Source organism: Toxotes jaculatrix, chromosome 22 (assembly GCF_017976425.1).
Source record: "Toxotes jaculatrix isolate fToxJac2 chromosome 22, fToxJac2.pri, whole genome shotgun sequence".
NCBI classification, from domain to species: domain Eukaryota; kingdom Metazoa; phylum Chordata; class Actinopteri; family Toxotidae; genus Toxotes; species Toxotes jaculatrix.
In genome coordinates, this window is record NC_054415.1 from 11,767,076 (window position 1) to 11,792,688 (window position 25,613).

At 41.7% G+C, this 25,613-nt stretch overlaps 1 protein-coding gene across 4 annotated transcripts in view; it reads right to left on the minus strand.

The window, feature by feature from the left end:
* gramd4a (GRAM domain containing 4a) overlaps positions 1-24,207 on the minus strand; it is a 40,945-nt gene extending 16,738 nt beyond the window's left edge. For all 4 annotated transcript variants that reach the window (XM_041030087.1, XM_041030086.1, XM_041030085.1 and 1 more), the window contains exons 1-3: positions 23,850-24,207; positions 16,957-17,170; positions 11,543-11,663 (exon numbers count right to left, since the gene is read on the minus strand). In XM_041030087.1, coding sequence (XP_040886021.1) covers positions 11,543-11,663; positions 16,957-17,170; positions 23,850-23,878 — 364 coding nt within the window. In that variant the 5' untranslated portion in view covers positions 23,879-24,207. The remainder of the gene's footprint in view (positions 1-11,542; positions 11,664-16,956; positions 17,171-23,849) is intronic.
* Between the last annotated feature and the right edge of the window lie 1,406 nt (positions 24,208-25,613).

Below are 25,613 nucleotides of genomic sequence, written 5' to 3' on the forward strand. Positions count from 1 at the left end.
GTTTCATGTATTTTTTCAATTTCACTAAAACTGACAATATAATGTTAAAAAATCTAATTAATTTATGGTAAAACTGTTGTTTTCAAAGTGGAACCAAGAGATTTTCCAAATTGCAGCCTCGACTTATATGTCTCTGTCGTTTCATCTCTCCCTCCATCTATCGCCTTCACCTTCACCTGTCCGCCACTCTTCCTCCTTATCAATCAGCTCCTGGCATCAAGTGGTATCAGGTATCAGGGCTTTCTAAGCCTGGGGTGCAACATCAGCGGTGTTTCCTCTCAGTCTATTGTCCCTGACTAAAGGGACACATGAATATTGGAGGAGGCAAGGCAATAAAAGTTAGTGCATGTGCAAAGGCACAAATGAATGAATAACTGCATCCATTTAGGAGTCTACAACATTAGGCTCAAAAACAAGACAGCCACAAGTCCTTCTTACATCCACATATAAAGAAAAAGACAAACTTTTTTGATTGACTTAAGGCTGTTCTTACAAAAAAACACCTGAGGATTTAGGAGAAAATGATGCATCAAGCGAGTGACAACATTAATATCACTCCAACCTAAAACACAAGTGGTATTGCCTGGTCATTACCTCATTCCTCTACCTCCTCTGCAGACTCTGATAATGAAAATGTATATCATCTTGCAACCCCGGCCCCTCCTTTTTCCTAAGATCATTTCATCACATGGACATTAGGGTATTCATATTACAAGAATTTATCTGCCAGATTCTCTTTCTCTCTTTCTCATCACCTAATCTCATATCTCACTCTTGTCCTTTACCTCTTCCCATTAACGCTAATAAAACATTCATTGCCAGCACCTCCTGCAGCTGCAGCATTGGCTACAATGCTGGATGAGTTACTGAGAGGGGGACATATACTCCGTAACCACATCCCATATAATGTCCCTGCATAGAACAATTTCATTTTCAGTTCTATTTTATAAAAGCAGTTTGCACCATCTTGGTCTTTCTTTTGAAAACCTTGTGCACTGGGGCATTAAGGTGGGAAACCATAAACACATCAGTGGAAGATTCTTTCCTCTTTTGCTTCCTGTGTGTAATCTGAATCTTCTCATACACCCCTCCATCTGCTCAGTTTGCCTGTCTCCCTCTTCCTATCTGCTAACATAATGTGGTTATGGTACAGTATTTGTGTATGCAAACAAGACAGAGAGAATGAATGTGTGTGTCTGTGTGTGCGTAAGAGACTGAGTAAGTGAGAGGCTGGCCAAAGGTTGCTATGGGCTAAGCAGCTTAGCGCTGGCTAGGTTGCCCTGCGCCAGGAGATCCACAGCCAACTGTAAACCTTTTAGACAAATAGGTATCAGCAGCAATGCACCATGGGTTATGTAGACAAAACTAGATCAGTAGTTTACACTGTACTGAATGCAAAAGTCAACAGCAACATCACTTGACACAAAACATATTAACTTAAATGTGTCATATTACTACGGTTGAAATAGACTCAGTCCTGGTTGAAAAGGAAAGAAATAATAAGAGTGACAGTGAATAAGAGTGAAATGTTCAATGAACCTGCAAATTTACCAACAATGTCAGTAAACCATATATAGCACAATCTAATTTCAGCAGTGTCCCTGTTAATGTTTTTTTATGAAAGGGGATGAAACAATCTTTTCTGTTGTAGTCCTAATTAATGATTTACATTAATACAACTAGTTTATTTTTACATAAAACCATTCACAGTGCTGCTCCATAATGGCTATGCAGTACTCCTATGCTGTTCCTTCAAGCCCCAGATCCTGTTCACCTTTTACCCTCTTTAGTCCCTTCCTACCCCCAGTTTCCTGCCCCCATATGGTATGTCACTCCTTTCCTTTACCTTGTGTTATCCCTCCTCTGTGTATAGGATCCTCTAAAACTCCTTTACCCTTTCTCCACCCCTTTCCTATGCATAGTTCCTTCCTTCCATACTGACTATATCCTTCCTTAACACCAGTAAAAGTATGTGATACAGCACAGCATGACACAATATGCTATGTGTGTCAGACAGAGAGAGAGATGGAGTAAAATCTTTTTCCTGTTCCACAGAGGCCCTCTACATCAGATAGCATATTAATAATACTGTCAACACGCCCGTTCTGCTTCTAAAATTGGATTGCTGTCTTCTATATATAAATCTTCATCCTGGGTTACCATATCACAAGGTCTTAGGCCATTATGAAGGTTAGTAACTACACCATTTATCTGTAACACAGACAAGGGATTAGCTAAATGCCATGCCAGGAGATGCCACTTTAAATAGCGCTGACCTTCTCTGTCATGCAGGCTTTCCATGAAACTCTCTGTGAGGAAAAAAGGCTAAAAAACAGCAATTTCATAAGAGTTATACACATTATATTATACGCTAATAAAGGTCTGAAAACAGCAGAAAATACTAGTGATGCTGAGGGCAATTAATTGCAATTTAAGGATGTGACTGAGGCCAAGGGGTGCAAATGTGGTCTTGGGTAATGCAGCAGAATCACTATGTTAGGACATCATGTTGTACGTAGACACTGAACTGAGTTTTTAGATATAATCTTAACATTGACGTGGGCCAAAGTCACATTTGTCTGAATTCATTTGGCAAAAATGTAACAACAAAACTTACTGAGCCTGTGCTTGAGTTTCTTACAAAAGCAGAAGTTAATTACAGTCAGCTGGATTATACAAAATTGAAAATTGGCAGTATGAAGTCCCTGCGGTAGTCCTGGCCAGGTCCACGCCAAACATACTGGACCCCATCTGATCCAAACAAATTTATTTCGGTTTCATCTGACCAAAGAAGGTGCTGCCAATATTCATCAAGCTTCTTTTCATGCAATGGATTTCTTCTTGGATGCCATCTGCAGAGGCTGGCTTCATGTACTGTCCTTTGCTCTGCCTGATCAGTAACTGAAACACCAATTTCCACAGATAACCCTTGTGCCAAGTCTGAAACACTTATTTGCCTATTTTTCAATGTAAGGCTGAATAAATAGCAAATTGTGAGTGGCACAATTTTCCAAGAACAACTCTTGAGCATTCTGATGTTGGTGGTCTAGCTCTAACTATACCTCTGAACCACTGCTGCACTTGTGTTACAGCTTATGTCCAGTAGCCTACAAAAGCAGTTTGGGGCCTGGATTTTCAATGTAGTCTGTCCTGTTTGTTTTCAATTATACATACGATCAAATACTCTACACTTCAACTTAAAAATAACTCAAATATTGTACATATGCAATACCATGGTACAACATGGTTTTCAAACACAGCTGGCCAATGAACAGAAGTTCTCCTATTCAAGTTTACAGTAAATTCCTGATGTTGAAGCTGATGAAACTTACTGAAGTTGAGGTTACTTTTATGGCTTTTAATCTTATCGACAGCTCCACTGTAAAGCAGCTCAAAGCTGTCAAAGGTGCAGTCCTCCAGCTTGCACAAACCCATCCGTCTCTGCAGTCGAGCCGTTCCCGGGACACTCGTGCAGGATCGGGACGGCAGAGTGGCCGCCTTGGTTCTTTCCTGAAATCGAGCCACGGCTGCAGGTTCTCCAGGTCCGGCCCCAGCTTGTTTTACACCGTCTGCTACCTAATGACCTCAAAACTCCTCCAAGCCCGTCAAAGTTTGGGTGTATGCTCCATTTTCACATGTCCCATCCAGAGACAAAGCAGTGATCTGTCACCAGCAACACAAGAGACTATTTTGATAGGCCCCCAAACACTAGGAGTGATGGTCAGTGACCGGAGCTGGTATGAATGTGTTAGGCACTGGGAGGAAAGAGAAGGAGGGCAGCGGAGGTAGAGAGAGGTGGGGCTTTGCTGGGTGGCCAGCAGACTAAGAGGGCCTGGAATCTGAGATTTCTGTGCACAGTGGAGCTGTCAGACACACACACACGCATTATGCATGTTCATGTGTCAACATGGGTTTTTATGCCTGGCTGTGTACATATGTGTCAGATGTGTTGTGTGTTTGCTGTGTGCTGGTTTGCCCACGTTCATATTTGTGTGCAGCAGCATGAGTGTGCATGAGTACTGTACATACGCAAGCAAAGCAAATCGCTTTTCATCTAAGCAGGCAAAGTTTTTTAAGACCTCAAAGGAAAAGTACTAAGTAAGTAGGGCCAGAGACAATGGCTCCTTTCATTAAAGGAAGGTGGGGGAATGGGGGGGGTGTTCAGAGAAAGACAGAGAGAGAGAGAGAGAGAGAGAGAGAGAGAGAGAGAGAGAGAGAGAGAGAGAGAGAGAGAGAGGGAGAATCAGTCGCTTCACATTGGCCTCACATTGTTCCCATTCACCACAGTGTTTGCCACAACACTAGTTGACTTGAACAGAGAAGAAGGTTGAGCTTTGTGGCCTCCAGCCAATCTGCAGATGTTAATACACCATTCAAGTCACAGACTAAGGAAAAAGAGAAGGGGAGGACGAGGTATAGAAAACAATATAAATCCAGCACTGACAAGTGGAGACAAGCTGAGCCAAAATGTAATTGGGAATATGAATAGATGCTTTATCTACCCCCTATCCTGCACTGACAACATTATATTTTCAACAGTGAGACATCGTGCATTTTGCATTTTAAATTAAACCAACTGCAACAGCATATCACATTTAAACTCTCCGTACAGCCCTCATTCTGCAGGTGTCATGTTCATAACATCTGACCTTTCAAAAAAGTGCTTACAAGTGTCTGGCAGTGTCAAATTATAATTTTTTTCTTTTTTCTATCCAATTTTGCATTTTGTAATTATTCTACTGTTGTTCAGGTTGTACTTGGAGTGAACCAAAATGCGTACTGTATTTTGTCTTCCTTTTGTCCTGTGTTTTTTTTAAAAATCCTCTTTCCTCTCAGTGGCCTCCTTCCACTCTGGCCCTGATATCTCCCGGTGACCTAGATTTCACTCACTTGTTTCACTTTTTCCCCCCTCTACAACATTATGATGACTTTATGGCTCAATCTCAAACTTCACAGTCCTCCCTGCAACATCAAAACAACATGCTTGCTTTCTTGTGCCTTTCTTGTTCACATGGCGCAGAGCCAGACTCCTTGACAGGCGGTGTGTGGGGAGTAACAGTATGTCTGTCTTCTCTCTCTGTTATGTTGCTGTGTGTGTGTGTGTGTGTGCACGCTCAAATATTTATAAGGAAGGATGAAATAAACATGCAATAAATAATCTAGATAAACAAGTTCCATAATCCAATGTTGTGTCAGCAGGGAGGATAGCATCTGCTTGTTTGGAGAACAGTAATCACATCATAGATTTCATTACATCATTGTTATCTGGTCATGGCTCTGCACTGGGAACCAAGAGGTTTCAGGGAAACAGTGAGAAAAAAAAAGACATTTCCCAGGTTTTTGCTAGCAAAAGAACACGCAACTGTCTTGAAAGATCCAGTGAAGTTTACACACACAGGTTCGATACAACAAACAGTATGTTGTGGACGTGCGGCCTGGTCAAAACACGGAATCTGTGATTTTTCACTGAGAAGTCTCTCTGCCCACATGGCCACCTGCTGCATTCTCACAAACTCTGCTACAGCTACCGAATGATGACTAAACGCAACTAAAGATGAGGTCATGACAGGTCCATTCGACATGTCACTTTCCTTAACTAGAGTTACTGCCTTGTGGTTATGTCGCTGCTCACCAGTCAAATTGCAGTTTACACACGTCTGTCCACACTCACATGTAGAGAAGACTGAAGGAATTTAATAAAAGCTATTACGTTTATTTTGCCATAATTAGCATTGTTTTGTGAGACCACAGTGCCCTTGACCTTTCACCTCTGACCACCAGAAACTTCTGCTTCTAAGCTGTCAGGACCCATTCTGCCTCAGCGACTTATTCTGGATTTCCTGTAGAACAGGAATCACCTATGACAGAAAAGACTGTCCTCAGCAAGCACCGAGCAAGGTTTCTTCATTATCATGCAGGACGGAGAGTGAATCATTCTCATCATCACAGTACATGTATGAGTAATGAGGCACTGTCCCACAGAATACTCAATCACTTGCATAATTAGCTCCAAGAATACAAACTAAGACTTTTCAACGAATGAATGAATGAAATGAATACTGTAATAGGCTTGTTCTGTTTTGTTTACTACTGCAGGACCTACTGTAAAGGTCAGATTTTGGTGAGGACAGGGCTACATGTACTCTAGGGGGTATATGGGGGTACATGGTCATATTTTAGAGTGGGTCAGGTAATGATAAAGCAGTGAGACACTTCCTAATGTCTTTTTGACATATGTCACTGAAACATACTTGTTATTCTGGCTGGGTGGTGGGTTTATAGAGTACCAGATGGTCTTGTGAAGAACGAATTGCATCACATACCTATTGCAGTTCATCTCTGAATCCATTAGCTTTCGGTTGTGCTGCTGCAGCATTGTGCTTTTGTGTGTGTAGCTTTTATGTATGTGTTCCCCTGCCCAGGATGAAGTAGGACAGCAGCTAGGACACTGTATTGATCAGCCAGTCACTGTAGAGCACAAAGCCTGGCCTGTTCCCCCGCACTGACCTTCAATACACGACCTCAAACAGGATAGCCTCTCTCTCTCTCTCTCTCTCTCTCTCCCTCTCTCTCTCTCCCTCTCTCTCTCTCTCTCTCACACACACACACACACACACAATCTAGTTCTTTCAGATGTTACAGAACTGGTAGCAGTAAAACCAATAAACCCCAATTAAGGCAGGGACTGCCTACTGCACAGTGCAATGTGAGACTATGGAAGCACTACAAACATTTACACACTTTAACCTGTAAGAATAAAAAATGTCCAGTGCATCTGTGTTTCCGTGTGATTATCTGTTTGGCTCGTGGGCGCCAGAGCTACATGTGTTTTGTTGTTTTTGTTTTGTTTTTGTTTTTTTATCTTGCCATTATCTCTCAGCTCTGAGTACAACTGTCTTTAGTAATGTAAAAAAACTGAGACAGAACAAGCTAGAGGTAACAAAAAGCTAAGAATAAATAGCAGGCAAAAGAGAAACACAAAAAGAGGACACAAGGGCAAAATATAATGAATAGGAGTGAAAGAAAATGAGAATCAAAGCGAGAGAAAACCCAGGGGGGACAGAGATAGGAAGCAATGTAAGCTTAACACTTTAAGCCTACTCACATAATTACATGTGGTGATTTCCAGTGGCACTGCCCTCTGCCATTTTACCACCAGTAGAAGGGGCAGTTCAGTTCCGCTCTGTCACCCATGGGACAAATTCTAGTTGATTTATCCCTCTGCCTTTATGTCCATGACTATAATAATCATAGAACTATCACAGGGTTATCACTCAAGGAAACTGTGTTCTCAGAGTGTTTATCGTAAATCTCTGTGTGCAGCGGGCGCAGACTGAGAGGCACACAAAAATTCACGCAGAAGCACACTCACACACATTCATATATTCCCACGCTGGTCATTTTAGACACACATGCACACACAGACACACACAATTTTATGCTAAAACACTTGCATAATTTACATCTCCATTGCTTGTCTTGTGTGGCTTGTGTGGCTGTGCTGCTATGAATCTCCAAGTCTCCTCTCTTATACAGAGCTAAAGAGCTTTGTATAACAGAGGATGAAGCAAACAGTCTTCATATAATCAAGTAACCAAATGATGAAGAAGCAGCTCTGTAATTAGATATAAGACATACCACTAAAACATGCTACGTGAAGGGGCATCGCGACCCGAGCTGCATACGTGTTTGTGTGATTGTCTCCTATGTGATCTCACGTCCGGAAACATGGTTACAAATTAACCAATTAAGTGCCCTCAGAATAGCACGGGTCACTATTCACAAACACACACACACACACACACACACACACACACACCATCTGGAATGGAAAATCATGCCTCCTGTGAAGGCAGGAGACAATATACTTAAGCAATGTGTTTGTTTTAGCATACAGCGTGGGCCCTGGCTTTATTTTAGGCAGCAGAGAGAAAGACGTCAGGGAGAGAGAGGGAGAGAGAGAAAGAGAGAAAGAGAGAGAGCATACGCCTACACTCAGCTCACTCTGAATGTGCAAGAAATCCAAGAAGCCCAAATCACTTCTTGGGTTAAATGCTGATGCGCCATTAGAGAAATGAGCACAAAATCAACACACTCTTCAGGTTTGGAATGATGAATTACTGTTCTTTCCCTCTGGAAGTGCATGTTTTTCTAACTGTAAGAGGCTGTACAGTGAACTTAAAACTGAATGGTAAACAGTGTTCAACTGTTCAGTGGGTGGCTTTTATCCATCATCAAAAATGGTAATGCAAAATTCAATTCTGCAATGGACTAACAAAACAGTTGGGAGTAGCCACACTGAGCTGTTAGATGAAGAGCTGCAGGCGACAGGCTGACCACCTCCAACTTCTCAGCCAGGAAACCAACTTTACTGCACCCTGCTGCTGTGTGAACAACTACTCCTGCCATGTGCAGAAAGAAATCAGATTGCGGATTAGATTAGGTCAGCTGGCAAGTTGGTAAAATGGCAGTTACAGGCGGGTTCACTCTGCGTTAAACATTCAGTCATACTCAGAGTCAGAAATAATTAATGTAAAAATCCTGCTGTTGCCCTGATATACTCTGCTTTGCGTACATCCTTCTTTTCCAGAATCTTTACAATGGAGGCAGCATGTGTAAAGTTAGCACAAACCATAGAGCTACAAAAGCCACATATATGGGAAATATGCCAGGCAGAAATCAACCACAATTATCCTTTAAGTCAAACACTGCATTTCTAAATGACTAAACTATGGCTGCTCTACTTGCAGGATGGTATGTTGTTTTCCTATACTACCAGAAAAGCCATTACACAACACATGAACTCATAACATCTTGCTACAAGGAATCTTTTGTTTCACCCCACTAATCTCATTAGCGTTAGCTTATGACAAACTGTATATAAGTGTAAGTCTGTGTTCATCTGTTCTCAACACATTACCGAGAACATGATGAATGAACACTTGTGTAGCTCTTTCTATAGAAGGCTATACTGTGTGACACTCAGCAGTCCATTGTTTTCTTGTATGATGACTACATAAAGCATAGGAAAATGGAGCAGAGTGCAAAGAAAAATAGAAGTAATAGAATACACAATAACAAGAGTGCAGGGCTGAGAGCTCAGGACTCCATTAGGTGCTAATGGATTGTCATGCTTCAGTGTTCCCTGGATTGCACCAGCCAGAGATAGGACAGGAGATTGAGAGGCATCAGAGAAACGGATAACCAGAGAATGAGATGGACAGGGTGAAGCAGCAGGCAGCTACAAGGAATCAGAGGAAATAAAACAAAGCACCTGAGGTAATGTCAGAAGAAAAAAACTGTATTACCTGCAGTTACTATTGCCCTTTCACAATCAACAACAAGAGGCAATGTGTATGAAGGTTCATCGCCTTACAAAATGCCAAGTGGCTGCCATCTTAGGTAAAGCTAAGATGACATTTGTCTTCTGAACTCTTGGAGCTCATGAAACTGTCACAGCTGCTTTTATCTGCTTTGTGTGCAAACAGAGAGACAGCATTAAGGGAGAGGAAAATCAAAAGCATGAGAAAAGAAGAAAAGAGGATAAATGAGCAAAAAGAGAGCTGAGACTGATCCAGAAATGAAGAGGAGAGAAGGGCGGGCAGAATCTGAAAGAGCAGCTCAGTGGGATGGAGAGAAAAAAGGCAAAAAGGAGCTCCAGAGGAACTTTCTATAAAAGGCAAGGAGGGAGGGAAGAAAGGAGGAAGCAAGGAAAGGGCAAACAGGAAGGAAAGAAGGTCTCATGTAGCTAGCCTCCTGACAATGTGACAATGAATACCGCCCTTTTAGCTCAGGCACAGTCATTATTAGTGAGGACATAGCCTGAGGTGTTCTCTTTCACACACACTCTCTCTCTCTCTCTCTCTCTCTCTCTCTCTCTCTCTAATAGACAAGCACAGTTGAAAAGCTTTGCAAAGGACAAGAAGTAAACCTCATTGGATACCAGGCTGGACACACTTGGAAATGAGTGAGCTGAGTGGGTGGGCCGGGGAGAAGCATCACACCGTTTGCTTCCTATCTTTTCTCCCTGCCTCTGCATCACCCATTCACTCCCTCACTAGCCTTACTTTTCAGATGTGTGCAGATAAACCATCACATCTTCAACCCTTCACTCATCTCTGTCATCAGTAGTACAGTAATATTACTTTTGCTAATAGTGACTAATGCAAACAAATGTCATTACAAGAACAAAATCAGCAATGCGTTAATCTGGCTCACAACTATAGTTTCGTTCTTAACAACAACAACAAAAAAAGTAGTTTCCGTTACTGTTTCCTTTCATTACAACTGGGTACTGTGGTTTTTTTTGCAAATATACTCAAACTTCACTAAATTAGACATTTGTTGGGGACTATTTTCAGTGTCTGGTGTTACATTATGTTACCAACAGCTTTATTTATGTTGATATGTTGCTATTGCTAACGTCCCTGTAGATGCTCTAAATTACAAGGACGTGCAAGATACAAACAACAAATGAATAAATAAATAAATAGTGAGTGAGTCCCTCTGGTGTAGCATGGTAAATTGATTAACATTAGCTCAGCAGCTGTTTGCTTCCATTACGCTTCCACAGTAATTTCTGTGTATAACATACAGTTATCAAAACAGGATGTTACTGTCTTTATTGCTCATTCTAGATATAAGATTACAGATACAGATACAGGAGGATAAAACACTCAAATCTGAGCATTTCTTTGAAATTAATAACAAACATTATCACAAGCACTGGAACCATGTACTGTTTGCAGATAAAACTGCTTTTAAGTTGAGTTGGGCAAAACATTTCTGCGTCATGTAGTGAGCATAACACATGAGGGTTGCGGTAAACTGCTAGTCTGTTAGAGTCAGGTTGCACACAGGAACCAAGACCAACATCCTGCATGATTGTAAAAACCACAAAGCAGACTGGTATCACACGATGCTTGTAGCTAGACAGGCATCAGTAAGTGCCAGTGTGTCAAAGATAGATTTTCATTTCAGCTAACAAGACAGACGGCTTCCTACTACATTCACTATTTGATATATAATTGTAGGAAAGACACTGAAGGTAAGAAATTGTAGAAAGAGGCCTCATCTCCACAATACAAAATCACCACGGCAAAACACTGCAAATTATACCTTTTCCTCATTCTTTTGCTTTCTTGCTCTTGCTGCTGCAAACAATCTCTCCACCTACATATTGTGCATAACTAGGAGCTGAGTGTCACAGGTTCAGGGCTTTTCTCTGGGAGATAACAAGAGAGATTCGAGGTAAAGCTGAAAATCTCTCTCACGGGAATTAGAGGTAGACTGTGGGAAAATCACAAACAGTAAACTGAAACTCAGACCACTGAACAACATGGACTGATGATAACTTTTAACTGAAAGGCATAACAAGTACCAGTGGGCTTCCAGCAAATGTTTGTTCTACATACTAAACAGGCAAACACTCTACCTACCCTCCACTATAGCCACAAAGATACTAAAATGTCTGTTTAGAGAGCACTGAACCCCATGTGCATTGACAAGAAAGTCGTGTGTGCGTGCGTGCGTCCATACTCACGTAGGAAATGTTTCTCCAGTAAGGCAATTTCCAGGTGACCTTTGACTTCATTGAGTCGGTCTGACTCCGATCTCTGGAACTCCTGGATGGCCGCAGCCATGGTGGGAGACCCTGAACCTGCCTGTGCACGCACACACACACACACATTCACGCATACACCACAAACACAGGTGTAAATACACAGGTCCATGCACACGCACACACCCACGTAAAGAGAGAAACCAAAAGAAAGAGATGTTTGGCTTTAGAATTTTAAGTATCTGACATACATACAAGAGAACACAAGCAGGAATATCCCATATGATCTAACACACCCAAAAACACACACAAATAAGTATGGTGCCATGACTCACGGTAATGTTTCCTCTCCCGGTTTAAGTCCAGCAGGAGTGAGATAGTAGGAGGAAGGCGAAAAAGAGGATATTCCCCCTCTTCAGACTACAAAAACTCTGATGACTCACACACCTCTGACTAAGGGCTTTAACCCTGACACACACATACCCACACAACTAGCAACACATGTGTGTAGGTGGACGGAGTGAATGGCAATGATTGGGGGATGACAACTGTGTGAGAGAGGTGAGGAATGAGGGAGAGAGTGTGAGGAATTAGGGGTGAGTGGATGATGGAGGGAGAGGAAGGGAAAGAGCGAGAGGAGAGATGGCTGTGCTCGCAGGATGATGAGCACTGCAGGTTGAGCATCAGTGCTAGACTACAGCACGGGTCCTTTAAGAGACTCAAACCACACACACACACACGCGCGCTGCAGCAGCTTCTCCCGACAGCAACCAGCATGGTTTGTGTGTGTCTGCGCATACACACACACTGCAATGTCTTTAGCTGATGTGCTCTCTGCAAAAGAGAGAGCGCGCAAGAGAGCGAGAAGGAGAGAGGGAGAGAGAGATAGCACAGAACTGACAGTGACCTGAAAAAATGTGCCCTGGAAGAGAACCAAAACCTAACAAGACAGGCGGGTGGGGAGTCACAGAGATGGAGAGAGCGTCCCTGAATAAAGAAGCACTTCAAAGAAAACAAATGAGAGCCTCTTCTGGAAGTGTGTTATGGAGAAGAAAAAGGATGTTGACGGAGGTTATGAGAATTAAATGGAGACGAGGGAGGAAAAAAAAAAAGAGGAGAAAGAAAGCGGAAGAGGCAGAAAAAATAAAGATGAGAAGGAGGAGAAGAAAGAAGCGGACAGTGGAAGTGAAAAGAAGCTTTGCTGCATTACAAGCAATGAGCTACAGTGCTCTTTGGTTTGGATTCTGACAGCTTTGTTTTTTCAAAATGTCAAATCGGTGATGGTTTGGTACATAACGTAGGCAGCACACCTCATGTGTGTCCTTCAGTCAGAGCCTCCTGGTCATCAAAAGTAGGTCAAGCCCTGACGTCACCCTGGACGATTATCGGCTGATTAATTATTGTGCTCCCCTTCACCCTCTTTCATGACCATGCCCGATGTGAACAGAGGAATCTCACTGTGTCCTGCTGCTCTAAAACTCCACCATCTTTTCCATGAGTATTTTAACACTGTACGCTGTCTTGTTTAGCAAACAAAACTGAGCCCAAATAACCATAAAATGTATGCAAACAATCATCATCTGCTGTACTTCTCATTTCATCCTTTCTTCTCCTCACTCCATTTGTCCTCTCTCTACGTTCAGCATTGAGGTTAGAATTTTGAAGCACTGTAATCTTGGGTTGCAGCTTATGTTAGCTGGTTTGCAATTCCAAATTTCTTTGAATTTCCATTAACAGACAAATTTAACCTCATACTCAGCCTTGAGGAGGACACTGTCTATGGACTAAGTGGTGTGCTTCAGTACAGAGCAGACACACAAACATCTGATTTATCCTATAGAGAGGCAAGAGGGACTTTAAATGCTTTTTACATGCTCCTTCTTCTGTCTTGAGAAAAATCTCTCTCATGAGGTTCGGTGTGAGTCTAACAGTAGGAGGTGACATACACAAGGTGTGATTTCAAGGCCTTTTTCTGCTCATAAACACAAATATCACAGGAGACCTTCTCCAAGTGTGGCAGATTGTTGTTGTCCAGCAGGCTGCTGGTGGTTCTTTTTTTTTTTTTTTTTTATGAGTATGTTCAATAATCAATAATTAACAAAGCTATCTGGCATGTCACAGAAAATGTTTTCACGCAATGGACAGTGACAGACAGTGACAGACTGACAGTACTTGTTAATGTGCTTGTTGTAAAATGTGTGGCTGTCAAGCTGGTAACTGCTCTTCGAAAAGAACCAGCTGAGATCGTTTATAAAGAAGAAATAAATCTGTGGAATTTGTGACTTCAATTTGTAAAAAGCCCATTTGTGGAATATCATGCTACATTACCATGCTGTCAAACCAGTAAGAGATAAAAAAAAATATATATATATAAGAGCACTAGCAGAGGTAATGATATATCCTCTGCTCATGGTAGGAAATGCTGACAGTGAAACACAATGTGGTTATGCTCGACTTGACAGACACGGAATTATCTGAACTGTCTGTTCTACTTTCACTTTTTTTCTTTCCCCTCGCCAGTGAAACCATTCACCCTCATCCCTACCTAAGCTGATTTCCTGTTAACCCTGTGCTTTATTGACTTTTTATAATGGTGTACATACAAAAACTGTAAAGTTTGTTGCTGGCAGTGGATCAGAAAAAAAACAAAAACAAAAATCAGCTTGCTGGTTTACTCAGACCAGACTGGCATCTGTTACCACTGAAAATAATCTGAACAACCACAGTGATTTAGGCAGCAGTCTTCTTGGTAAACACAACCCACAGTCATCGAGAGCTGCAGCAAAGGTGTAATGTACACCTCTTCATTCAGTTAGCATTTTAACCCACATGTTTCGTATGTTCCGGTTTGACTACAGCTCACATTTCAATGGAGAGGTTACAGTTTTGCATTGTAATCCAAACAGATTACCATGGTGAACTGTTTTTGGATTTTTCTGCCATTACAGAGTTGATCTTTGACCTTACTATGAAACTGAAAGAGATAAGAGACTTGCTTGGAAATCCTGAGGGTCTTATTACAGGCTCAAGCATTCATGACCCACTGGTGAGAGTACTGAATTCTGCAAGGAGGGGCGAGTTAAGAGCTGTTCAGCACTGACTGTTGGTTAAGTGGCTTGTAATGATATTTTCAAGTACATTACATCGTAGCTTTTTAATATTTTTATGCATTATTTCATTTTAATCTCTCCTATATATGTGTATATGTAAACACACAGAAAATTTGCTTGAATATATGTCAGCCCTACTATGCTGCTCGAGTATGTGTGTGTGCTTTTTAGTTTTGTCTCAACCTGCATCATATCACTGTACCTGTCTGCATTTCAAACCATACTTTATATACTATACTATTATATCATTAATTATCATTATTATATTTCAGATAATGGACACAATGGCAGCATATGACAGGTACAGTGAGGAAGCCACCTGATCTAGCAGGAAAGAGGCCAGTGAGGTTGTACGCAGTCGTCCGTGCAATGACTAAACACCATCTGCCTGATGACATTCTACCTATTTAGTATGGATAACACAGACCAGTTTGTCATAAAGTCTCACTTGTATCCTGCAGCCCAAGGACATGCTCTGTCCTGTTTTTAACAGATGAGGTAATGAAGGCGAGGTTTTTGGACCCAGGTCATGTGGTGTGATCCTGGAGACTGGAGTCACAGACATCATCACAGTATGGTTGGGCTTCAGTGTGTCAGTAGGGACCTGTGAAGGGCACTACACAGGAAAGATTTCCACCAAGCAGTGGCATCTCTTAGATACTGAATGCGACTTCATACTTTGTGGGAGACAGAACGCATGTCTCATGTGTGTATGTGAGTGTGTGTCCCAGCAGGGATAAGAGCTAGCTTGGTCTATTTTGGGGTTTCAGAGTGTGACTCATCAGTGCCGTGATGTGGGCGATGCCTTTCCAGTGGGCTGGTAATCACGCAGGCAAACACCAGTGCACACACAGACGTACAAACACCAGCTCAGACACCCTTGTGGACCGAGGAAAGCTCAAGCACATACATGTAAATACACATGTTGCACATGCCCACAGTCTGCTAGGTGACCGATTAAAAGAAATATATTGCTCTAGAACCAAATAAAAAAAACCACAGTTGAATTTATTTCTTATCTGGGTGTGGTTATGGTTTAATGGTGTATTTCTGCCTAAGTGCGACTCATTTACCATCAGACCTTGGGCAGCTTTCAGTGGGATGAAGGAAAACCCACAGACACACTCAGAAGTCCCATCAGCTGTCTATTTGAGGAGAAACAACAACACAAAGGAGATAAGAATGAAATGGAAACCGAGATCCCTGGGGTCTTCATTCAGGAAATTATACAATCAAGTGACTAATCCAGTGTTTGTAACTTGGGTATCTTCTTATCAGTGCATGTGCATGGTTATGACGACAATGCTGGTGTTTTTAGTCACCCACAAGGACGAGAGAGCTGCAGATTTCATGAAATATGAACAGCATCTAGCGTAGGAGGAAGAAATATCAGAACACATGATCTGGATTTTTTTTTGGTCACAGTGGGTAAGTTTGTCTTCTCTCACCATTTCCCCACCATCCTGTCCATCTCCTCCCCTCGAGACATCTCAAAGTGTAGTCTTCTGAGGCTAAATTCCTGTCCTCTAGCCTCCTTTATCACTTTCCCTGCTTTAATCTCCTCCCTGCTTTCATTTTTCATTCCTTTCCTGCTATCCAATATCTGTCCATCTCACCACTGCTTTCACCATTTCTGCTCTTGATATCTCCATGTCTGCTGCAGATTGCCATCTCTATTCCGTGTCCACCGCTGGAAAATCTTTATCACTGTCAACTGATTTTTCTTTATCATAACCTCTGCATCCATCATTCTCCCCCTCCCCCTTCAGCTCAGAGGCACAAAGTTTAAGCAGAGAAAATTGCGGTTAGATTAAAAAAAAAAAGAATGAGTTTTTGCCTTAATAATCATTAATCTTGTTAAAGATGCTAAAACAACATGCACATTTTCCCCCCTTGTTTTTTGTGTTATTCAGGAAATGATGCTAGAGTCACGCTCAGGTCAGAGCATCTTTTTCAGAAGGAATAATTCATAAGCACAGTTTTAAAAAAAAAAACACTGCCGTGTGTTTGTCCTAGTCAGTTGATGAGAAACACAGAGGCAAAGAGACAGAAAGAGGAGGAGTGACAGAGCTGAAGAGAAACAGAAAGAAAGAGGAAAAAGGGAAGGACATAAAGATAAAACTGAAAAGAAAAAGACTGAAAAAGCTAAAGAAAGAAGAGGAAATGAAACAAATTACTTTCTGCTTTCTCCCTGAAACATGATCAACTGCAAATGTGTCCACAGGTCAACAGCCCAGCCCAAACACACACATTACACGTTCATATAAATGCATGGTGAGTACTCACAGGGTCTCGCAGGAGGTCCTCTGTGTCTCGCAGAGCTGCCCTGGGCTTCAGCTGCATGTCATCGCTACATTCGTTGTCGGAGGCCGGTGGCGACTCGGCCAGATCCGGGAAGTCCTCTCTCGTCCTGGGGCCTCGGAAGCGGATCTTGTCCAGGCGCTTTAGCATGGTCAACACCGCGCACCTGGGCTTTACCTTAACATGGCGGACGGTAACCCTACAGGAACAAAAAAGACCATTGGAATACAGTAGCTACATGGAAAACTGTGTTTCTTCTGGCTTTACTAAAAACCTAATATGTGGAAAATGATTAAAGTGGTAACCCTTCCTTTTGCCACCCTGGTCTTGCAAATTTAATGAAGGTAACAAAATATGTAAATGACCATAATGTACTGTTATTACATCATTAAAGGAAATATTTAATGTTTTACATGTATATGGGCTATCCATGAAGAAACCATAATTGGCCTAAAAACAGAACATAAATCTTCAGATTTATGACAAAAAATAACTGTCATCTTGTGTTGTGTGTTGATCAGTATACACATCTCATTTCCACTTTTAAAAATGACTCATTTCAGAAAGCGACAGTTCCATATAGACAATGTCTTCTTGTTTAACTGCAGTGAATTATTTTATCAAAGTAGCAGCTAGACTTTTTCAGCATTTACACCCACCTTCATTCCCCTTTTGCACCCCCAGCAAACTTTCCCTGAGGTGACATATGGTATAAACACAATGCAACCTCTAACCTTTAATGCTATTGACGCTCAAACCTTGTTAGAGTTTGTGATTTGCTCTCCCCTTCGGCCTACACAGGAAGATGGAACCAGTAAACCTGTTAGACCCATGATAACCACATCCTTTCACTCCTCTGCCAAACAGTTGACAGCAGCAGACCTGCTGACCTCATTTATTGATTTGATTTTCATAGCGGGAGCAGTGACAGTGCCGGGGAGAGGTTGTGAAAAGCTTAATGGTTGTGTTTTGGTATCGAGGGCTGAGATGTAATGACGATAGATATATCAGGGGGGCTGTTGGAGTCACTGTACACAGTGTCACAGGAGTCAAGCCACTCCAGCATTTCCCCTGCATTCAGCAGCGGCAGCAAGTTGAAACTGCAGTAAAATTAATCCCACTGATAGACAGACAAGAGTTTTGACCTCATTAATGCTCACCAAGTAAACTAATACAAGCCATGTACAGAACAAGTGGGCAATAGATCATGATAAGCATCGAAACAGGAGCCAGTTTGAAACAACAAGAGGTACTAAACTGTTACTGGGAAGTGCTGACTGAATGAAACAACACTGAGGACAGTGACATTCCCCTGTAGTACTACTGCTCTGCAAGGAGGTCATTCCCGAGTTGACTGACTGCAGCGTGTCAAAAAATTCTCACAACGATGCATCATCCTTTCCAGCAGCTGAGCATGGAGTCCTGAAACATGTAGCAAACATGACTGCATTTTCACTGCTGTGAGTTGTCATTTAGGAAAGGATTAAGTGTAGTTCTTCTTGATGTAATCCTAAGAGATTACTTAATCTGCTTGACTGGATGACTAGCTGTCATGCTGCCAAAATGGTTATCTCACTGATAAGCTGTGGGACTGTTTTTTGTGAATGACTGGCTAACTCATGAGCTGACTGGTTGACTGGCTTACTGACGGACTGCTAGCCTAACCTGCTGACTCACTCCATTTCTAAAAACTCAAGAGACTGGCAACTCGGCTGTCTAAGAGCCTACACCCACAGCCATGGTTTTCTCAATGACTACACATTCATTAAGGTGTTTAGGCTGAATAAATTAATGAAAGTCACTGATCCACTCACTTTCTTTTCATATAACTTCTGACCTCAAACGATTAAAGAAAACCAGTTTAGTTAAACAACTACTTACAATATGTCCCAGCCATGTGGTTGGGACATATTGCAAAGCTTGAATTTTAGAAACAAATATTATATTTCCACATGTTCACAGCCCCCCCATATGGGAACAGATATGTGGAAATTACAGAGGTAACGTGTGGGTTTATCTTTCCTCCCTGAGGGGTCAGTGGAAACATGGTGAGTGGCAGGTTAATAAACACTTACCTCCACTTGTCAAGACACCTGCCACAATGAAATCTGTTCTCACAATGACCACCCGCATCCACTTACAGTCTGCTCCACGCAACAGCTCAGTCAGCCAATGGTCAACTCAAACTACCCATGGTTAACCTACCAATTCTAGTAATAACAATAGTGGTGAATGAAAGCATCAGATACAGCTTTAGCTAATCAAAAACAACCCCAGAAATGGACATTTTCATTCAGAGTTCCCCTGTAAATCTATAATGTCTGTAAGTATGTGCTAATATTTATGAAAAACAGCTAAGATGTGTAGAAATTAAGGTCCTGTTTGAGAGCACACTACATGTTCCCATGCTGTTTGTTGCCTCCACTCACGGTGGTGTTCTTCAGTCAACCTCTATTTTATTTATTTTCTTTTTTAAGGATTTCTTTCTCCAGTCCAGAGGCAGTTTCATCCACAATGCCATCTTAAATAGGAGGATGAAAAGATGAAAAGAGAGTACAGGGGGAGGAGGAGGAGGAGGAAGGGGCTCTAGCTCAAGGTCTGATGACTGCGAATGTTACTGTGGGGATACATGCAAACAGCCCTCATGAGTCATTTGCTCAGCAATGTACAAACACAAAGACAACTCCATCCACCTTTAGCTAAGCATAAGTCACTGCTAACACACCAGCTCGGTGAGACGGTGGTGCAGTCATAAAATATGACAAGAGGCAAAGATATGCACGCACATGTGCATAAGAAAACAAAATAGCAACGTAGCAACACATGGACAGGCTGATACAGTTAGTTTATAACTGCATACATTAGTGGGTGGTGAGCAGCCTTACAAGCCTGCTGTGTATTCCCTGCACAAGCTGTATCAATATACTGTATCAGTGTGTGTGTCTGTGCACGTGCTTAAGTCTGTCTGAGTAATCTTCTGCTAATGACCCATAGTAGTTGGAGGTTACTCTTGGCCAAAGAGGTCACACTAACAGAAATAGCCAATCACATTCACTCGTGGATCTCATGCTGTTAAAGGCAGTCGAATGACCTTTGCCCTACATCAGGGTTTCTCAGTTTTACAACAAAAGACAATAGTGGGCAGGTCTCATCTAAAGCTGATCACTATTTTCATTATTGATTTATCTTTTAAGTAAACATGCCAAACATAGGAAGCTATCCAGCTATTCCAGCTTCTCAAATATGGGGATTCGCTGCCTTATTCTGTTTTATTTCAATGTTAATTGAACATCTTTTGGTTGTGGAATGCTGTTCAGATTTATTTCTTTATTTTCTGCTAGACCAACTGATGAATCGAGAAAATAACTGGAAGCTTTTATAATTAATATTTAATTAATTATCCACTGTCGGTCAAACATTTCAAGATACAACATGCAACATAATTTTACTGAATTAAAGTAATAATCCTTAATATTTTCATGAACTAAAATATAGTAACTACAGTAACTAACTGTGTATATTGGTGTGCATTGTTTGTGGTGGGGTCAGCCATCCCCGTACTTCAAATGCATGCATGTGAACCAGGATAATTGTAGCTCATTGATATCGGCCCCGCTCTTTACTGTTCACTCCCTTTACACTGTATTAGAGTGGTACAAAGCTACTGCTCATGCTCTTTTGATGTTGTTCATCAAAAATGCCTGTGCAAAACAACACTGACATTTTCAGCATTTTTTTGACAGCCTACTGTAAACATGCACACCGGTTTCTCTTCAGTTGTATTTTTGATAGCCTGCTCAAAGAGTGTTTGCTGTAGCAATAAATTGCACTTGCTGTTACCACAGTAACCATGGGTGTAGCCAAATCAACCAGGACTGAAATCTTAAGGATTATAACTTTAAACATTCATTTTAGATATCCACTGTTGGTCAAAAACATTCTAAATACAAGATATTAAATAATATTATCCCAATGAATTAATAATAACAGTTTAATGAGAGTGACCATAACATTCTGCAAAGTAACTCACATTCTAGCTGAGCAGCCTTACCACACTAATATTTTCAGACATGCATCCTTGTTGGTAACAATAATCATGCATTTTTTATGACTGCTATTACAGTCGTAACATTCTTTTATGTACATTATTAGCATAATCGTAGCATCAATTTGCTTGGCTTGTATTGTACTCTGAGTGGTAGGATAATAAACCTACATGTTCTCAGCCATACACCAACACACTCATCTTACTTTAATAACGATTCAGGTGCATGGCCTCACGATCACCCTGGATATCCACATCTTTAAGGGGATACTGGCATGGTATAGCCACATGGAATGGGAGTGGCTCTTTCTAAAATTATGTCCTATTTCACTGTTGCCCATCAGCCATGCATGAAAGAGGAGGGGGGCAGTGGGTGCACTCAAACGGGCACATAATGTTGAGCACAATAGAGGCTAGAGCACTCACACAAGTAGGCCACTTTCTATGCAAGTGTATTTTCTGGGACATTAGGCAGCCAGGTTTTGTTTCACAGTAACAGAAAGTTTGACAAGAACTACTTGTTAGGTGAAAATGCCACAGTGTTGTGTTTCCGCTTTGGTAACTGATGCAGACCTCATTTCCTTTTACAGGTGCTCTCACTCCTCACGCAATTGTGCTGCATAAGACCATGTAAGGCCAACCTGTCATCATTATCGTCATCCATGGTGCTCGGTTTCTGCAGAAACAAGGCTCAGTATAGCAAGACACTGTTGCCTGTGGAGCTATTCTCAACTTCAACAAGTTTCACAAGACACTCAGAGAGACAGAGATTAACATGAGCCTTAAATATCTCATCTGCCAGCAGTAACCAGAATGTTCCAACAGGTAGCTGCAACTTTTCTTTAGTTCACTTGCATGCACTGATATAATGAAGGCAACAGATGGTCAAAGAAAAAGAAATAGACATATCAGGCTACTGCCGTGCCGAATAATAACTGAAACAAATAACTGATGCCATTGTGAGAGAACAGAAAGATAAATATTTCTGAATCGGCCTATTGGCAACTACTGTATCACCTCTCCCACCAAACTGCCCAATTTCTGCCAAATACAAGATGCTACTGATTATCCAAATTCTTCTGAAGCTGGAACACAATCTCAAGCTTTATACACACTGTAAATGTTTTTATCCTGCCTCTTCTTTTTATTTGATGTCAGCCCCAGGGATGGAGCGGGAGGAAGGGCAAAGGGTGCATATCATTTGGACTTTAATTAGACCTATTACACACATTCTGCTCTGTTTGTAGTCGGACGCTAAACAAGGGTATCAGGCGCAGAGAAACATGTACAAGTCCCAGGCAGTCAACAAAATTTGGAGAAAAGAGAAATAAAAGAAATGGTAAGAACAAGAAGAATGCACTAGCTTTTATCTATCCCACTAATGCAACCCCTCTGGGTAGTGTGTAGTTGACTGCATAAAAATAAAAGTCAGTTATAGCATGCATTTTTAAAAGCATTGTGTTTGGGTTATTTTTTGTCTGCGCAGCTTTTGAATGCTGTTCCACAGTTTGTGTTTTCGACATTATAAGTCATGTGCATGATGCGTATGGAATTTAACTGGTTATAAATGCCACAGATATGCAAATGACAAAATACAAGAAACTTCACTTCAGAGTACATCACAACTCTTGAACATCTAAATATCTAGCAAAGACAGTAGCAACGACCCAAACAGAAGTCTGCTGTTGAACACACAGATTAGAAAACATGGGAATTTAGAGAAAGGTAGCACACATTTAGTGACGTCCTGCTTTAGGACACTGTCACATCGCAACAAGAGAATAGTATGAAAATCTTGTCCTTGCATCCCCTGTCAGCCATGCAGCATCCCTCCTACTCTGCTGCTATTACTTCACCATGTAGTTATATAAAAAAGGATATTAACAATCAATTCTTCCTTAACCACTCGTCAATCTCTCTGTTTGGATGGACAGTGGTGACTCAGGTCAAAGTGAAATCAAATTTGAACTCTGTCTGAGGTGAACAAAGCAGGAGACCAATTCAGGACACAAAACTAAAGCCTGTCCCCACTTCCCCACTTAACATGAATGGGAAATTAACTTTCGGGTTGACAGCACCCTTCAGATCAGTGCCCTCGAATCTTAGATGTCAGAGCTTCCTACTGTCCATGAACTCACCACACCAGCATTTTCAAAATTACTGTGCACTTTCAGTTACATATAAACCATGTAAATTATGTAAACGATAAATAAAACGGGGTATAATGTTTAATATCTATCACCCTATTTCATCTGTGGAAGATTAGGAGGTCAAGTTTTAACTCAAGTTCATTTTCCAAGTGCACGAACATGAATGAAACACTGAGCCAATGGCCGCCTATTTAAAATACGAAGTAGCTAGGCTATGTCACTACGCTGGGGATAGAGTTATTAGGGGTATCTAGTGATTAGACAAACAAAAAAAAAATCCAAAAGGATGATTTTAAAAAGCAGCAATGGATGTTATTTTAAAAAGCTGTATCGACAGCGGACGACCGTTAGACTTTAACGGCTCCATCCTGCAGAGGCACAGTTTGACGTTAGCTAGGCCAGACCACAATGTGGAACACAAACGTGTCCCTTAGACTTTATTTATTGAGGCAGCGGCCGAATTAACCGCTGGAGTTTGAAGTCAGGCCTCGAGTTAACTGTCTCAATAAACCCTCGAATGGTCGGACATTTTTTTAAAATCTGTAACATTAGGAGACAACGTGAAAACCAAACAATCCGCATTTTGCATGACCCTGAGGACATAAAACATCCTTCATTTTTTTTGAAGGTGTAGATATATTTGGATAAGGTTAAGGAGTGGGAAAAAAATTAAGTGTCCTTACCCAGCACGTAAATCGTAGCAAAGTTTCATGAACACTGAGATTGCCTTGAGTCTGCTTTATCCTTCAGTACACCTGCTGCTCAGGGCGTCCAAATTAGCGCCAGTCTCACGGCGAAAACTGTTCACTTGGTCCATCCATCCCAACAATATCCGCTCGTTTCTGTCCGCCGACTAGCTAAATGTCGTCTCCTGCTGAGTACTGAGCAGTCAGGCTGGCTGGCAGGCAGACGCTGACCAAAAAAAAAAGAAAGAAAGAAAAAGAAAATACCAGTTGCGTCCCCCTCCTCCTCCCTGGAGAGAGCTGCCCTGACCAGCGCCGTTGGCCCGGAGCTTGCAGATACCAGCTTTGCGTTCGTCTCTTGTTGATTTCGCAGAAACAGCGGACAGGGGGAGCGAGCGGGGCCGAGAAAATTTCGTCAGTGTTCGGTGCCGCTTTCTTAAAGGGGCCGTTAGCGCCGAATGATGCTTCAGAGGACACAGGACGTGAGCGGAAGCACAGGCGGAGACCGCTCCTTACCACCGCCCTGTGGCTGTCACTGTCATGTAGTGCTAAATTATGAAACAGGTGGGTAAACAATGACCTCATTATAATGTAATTAAGCACTGCTGTCAATCAACCCCCGAAAGTCTAATGATGCTAATATTATTACTAATGACTCATGTTGAGTTTATCTCTTCTCTTCAAGCATGTATACCAAATCACATAGTTCTTTCCAGGGAACTAAGTAGTAAATTGAATGGAGTGAGGACATCTGTCCTCACACTTCCAGGACTTACATGCTGGTGGGAAAATACTGCATCCTGGTGGAAAAAAATAGTGGAATTAGCCAAAAATTGTGGAGTTTTTCAGTTGCACAATATAAACTGCCCAGGGTTGCTACAACTCCAAAATTCCCAGGAAAAACTACAGAGGCAAAATTACAGAGGGCATGTCCTCAGTGTCCTCAGTGGAGGTTCTGGCCCTGACTCTGACCGGCCTCTTTAAATAGCAGTTTCATAGAATCTACTGTAGAGTTGAATTATTACGTTTGTACAAGATTATTTCTATTTTACAGAAGTCATCATGTTGACTACTTACTATGACATCATATTACTTACAATTAATTATAATCTAACTGAACCCTAATTAATAATTTATGATATGCCTACTGTACTGTGCTGTGAGTTGATGTTTAAAATAAACCAATGAAGTCAAAGTTGGCTGAATAGGTAAATGAGGACTTAAGCATGAGCAGCATCATTCCTGCAAATGAAGTGCGTCTCGAACATCCAAGCATTTGAAGTACTAACCTTTGCATGGTTGTCTCGTCAGTCTGTGAGTCTCTCCTTGTCTTCTGTAAGTAACAGAATCCAAGTTAGGAGCCTTTGCTGTAGTCCCAATTATCCCCTATTTCAGCAGTCATGTTTCTAAGTGATGAAGTGGTCTTGAGTTAACAGATTCCTCTGACAGTCCTCTTGTCGCTGCACTTGCACTGTGAATGAGTCAAACAGACAAAAAAAGATGAGGTCTGAAGGACCGAAGAGTAAAATGGATAGAAAGTAAGAGAGAAACGGGAGTCGGCTGACTCTTGACCCCTGAGATGAGACCATAGATTACGAGGAGGTAATCACAAGTACTTTCTATGTCTGCTGTCAGACTACCAATGAGGCCGGTGAGGATCAGTGTGTAGTCCTGTCCTCACTAGAGCTTTGGTCTGTTTGTCCTGTGGCTGCCATGTTGCCACCTACTCACTAGCACCAAAATCATACCGTCAGCAGCCAACAA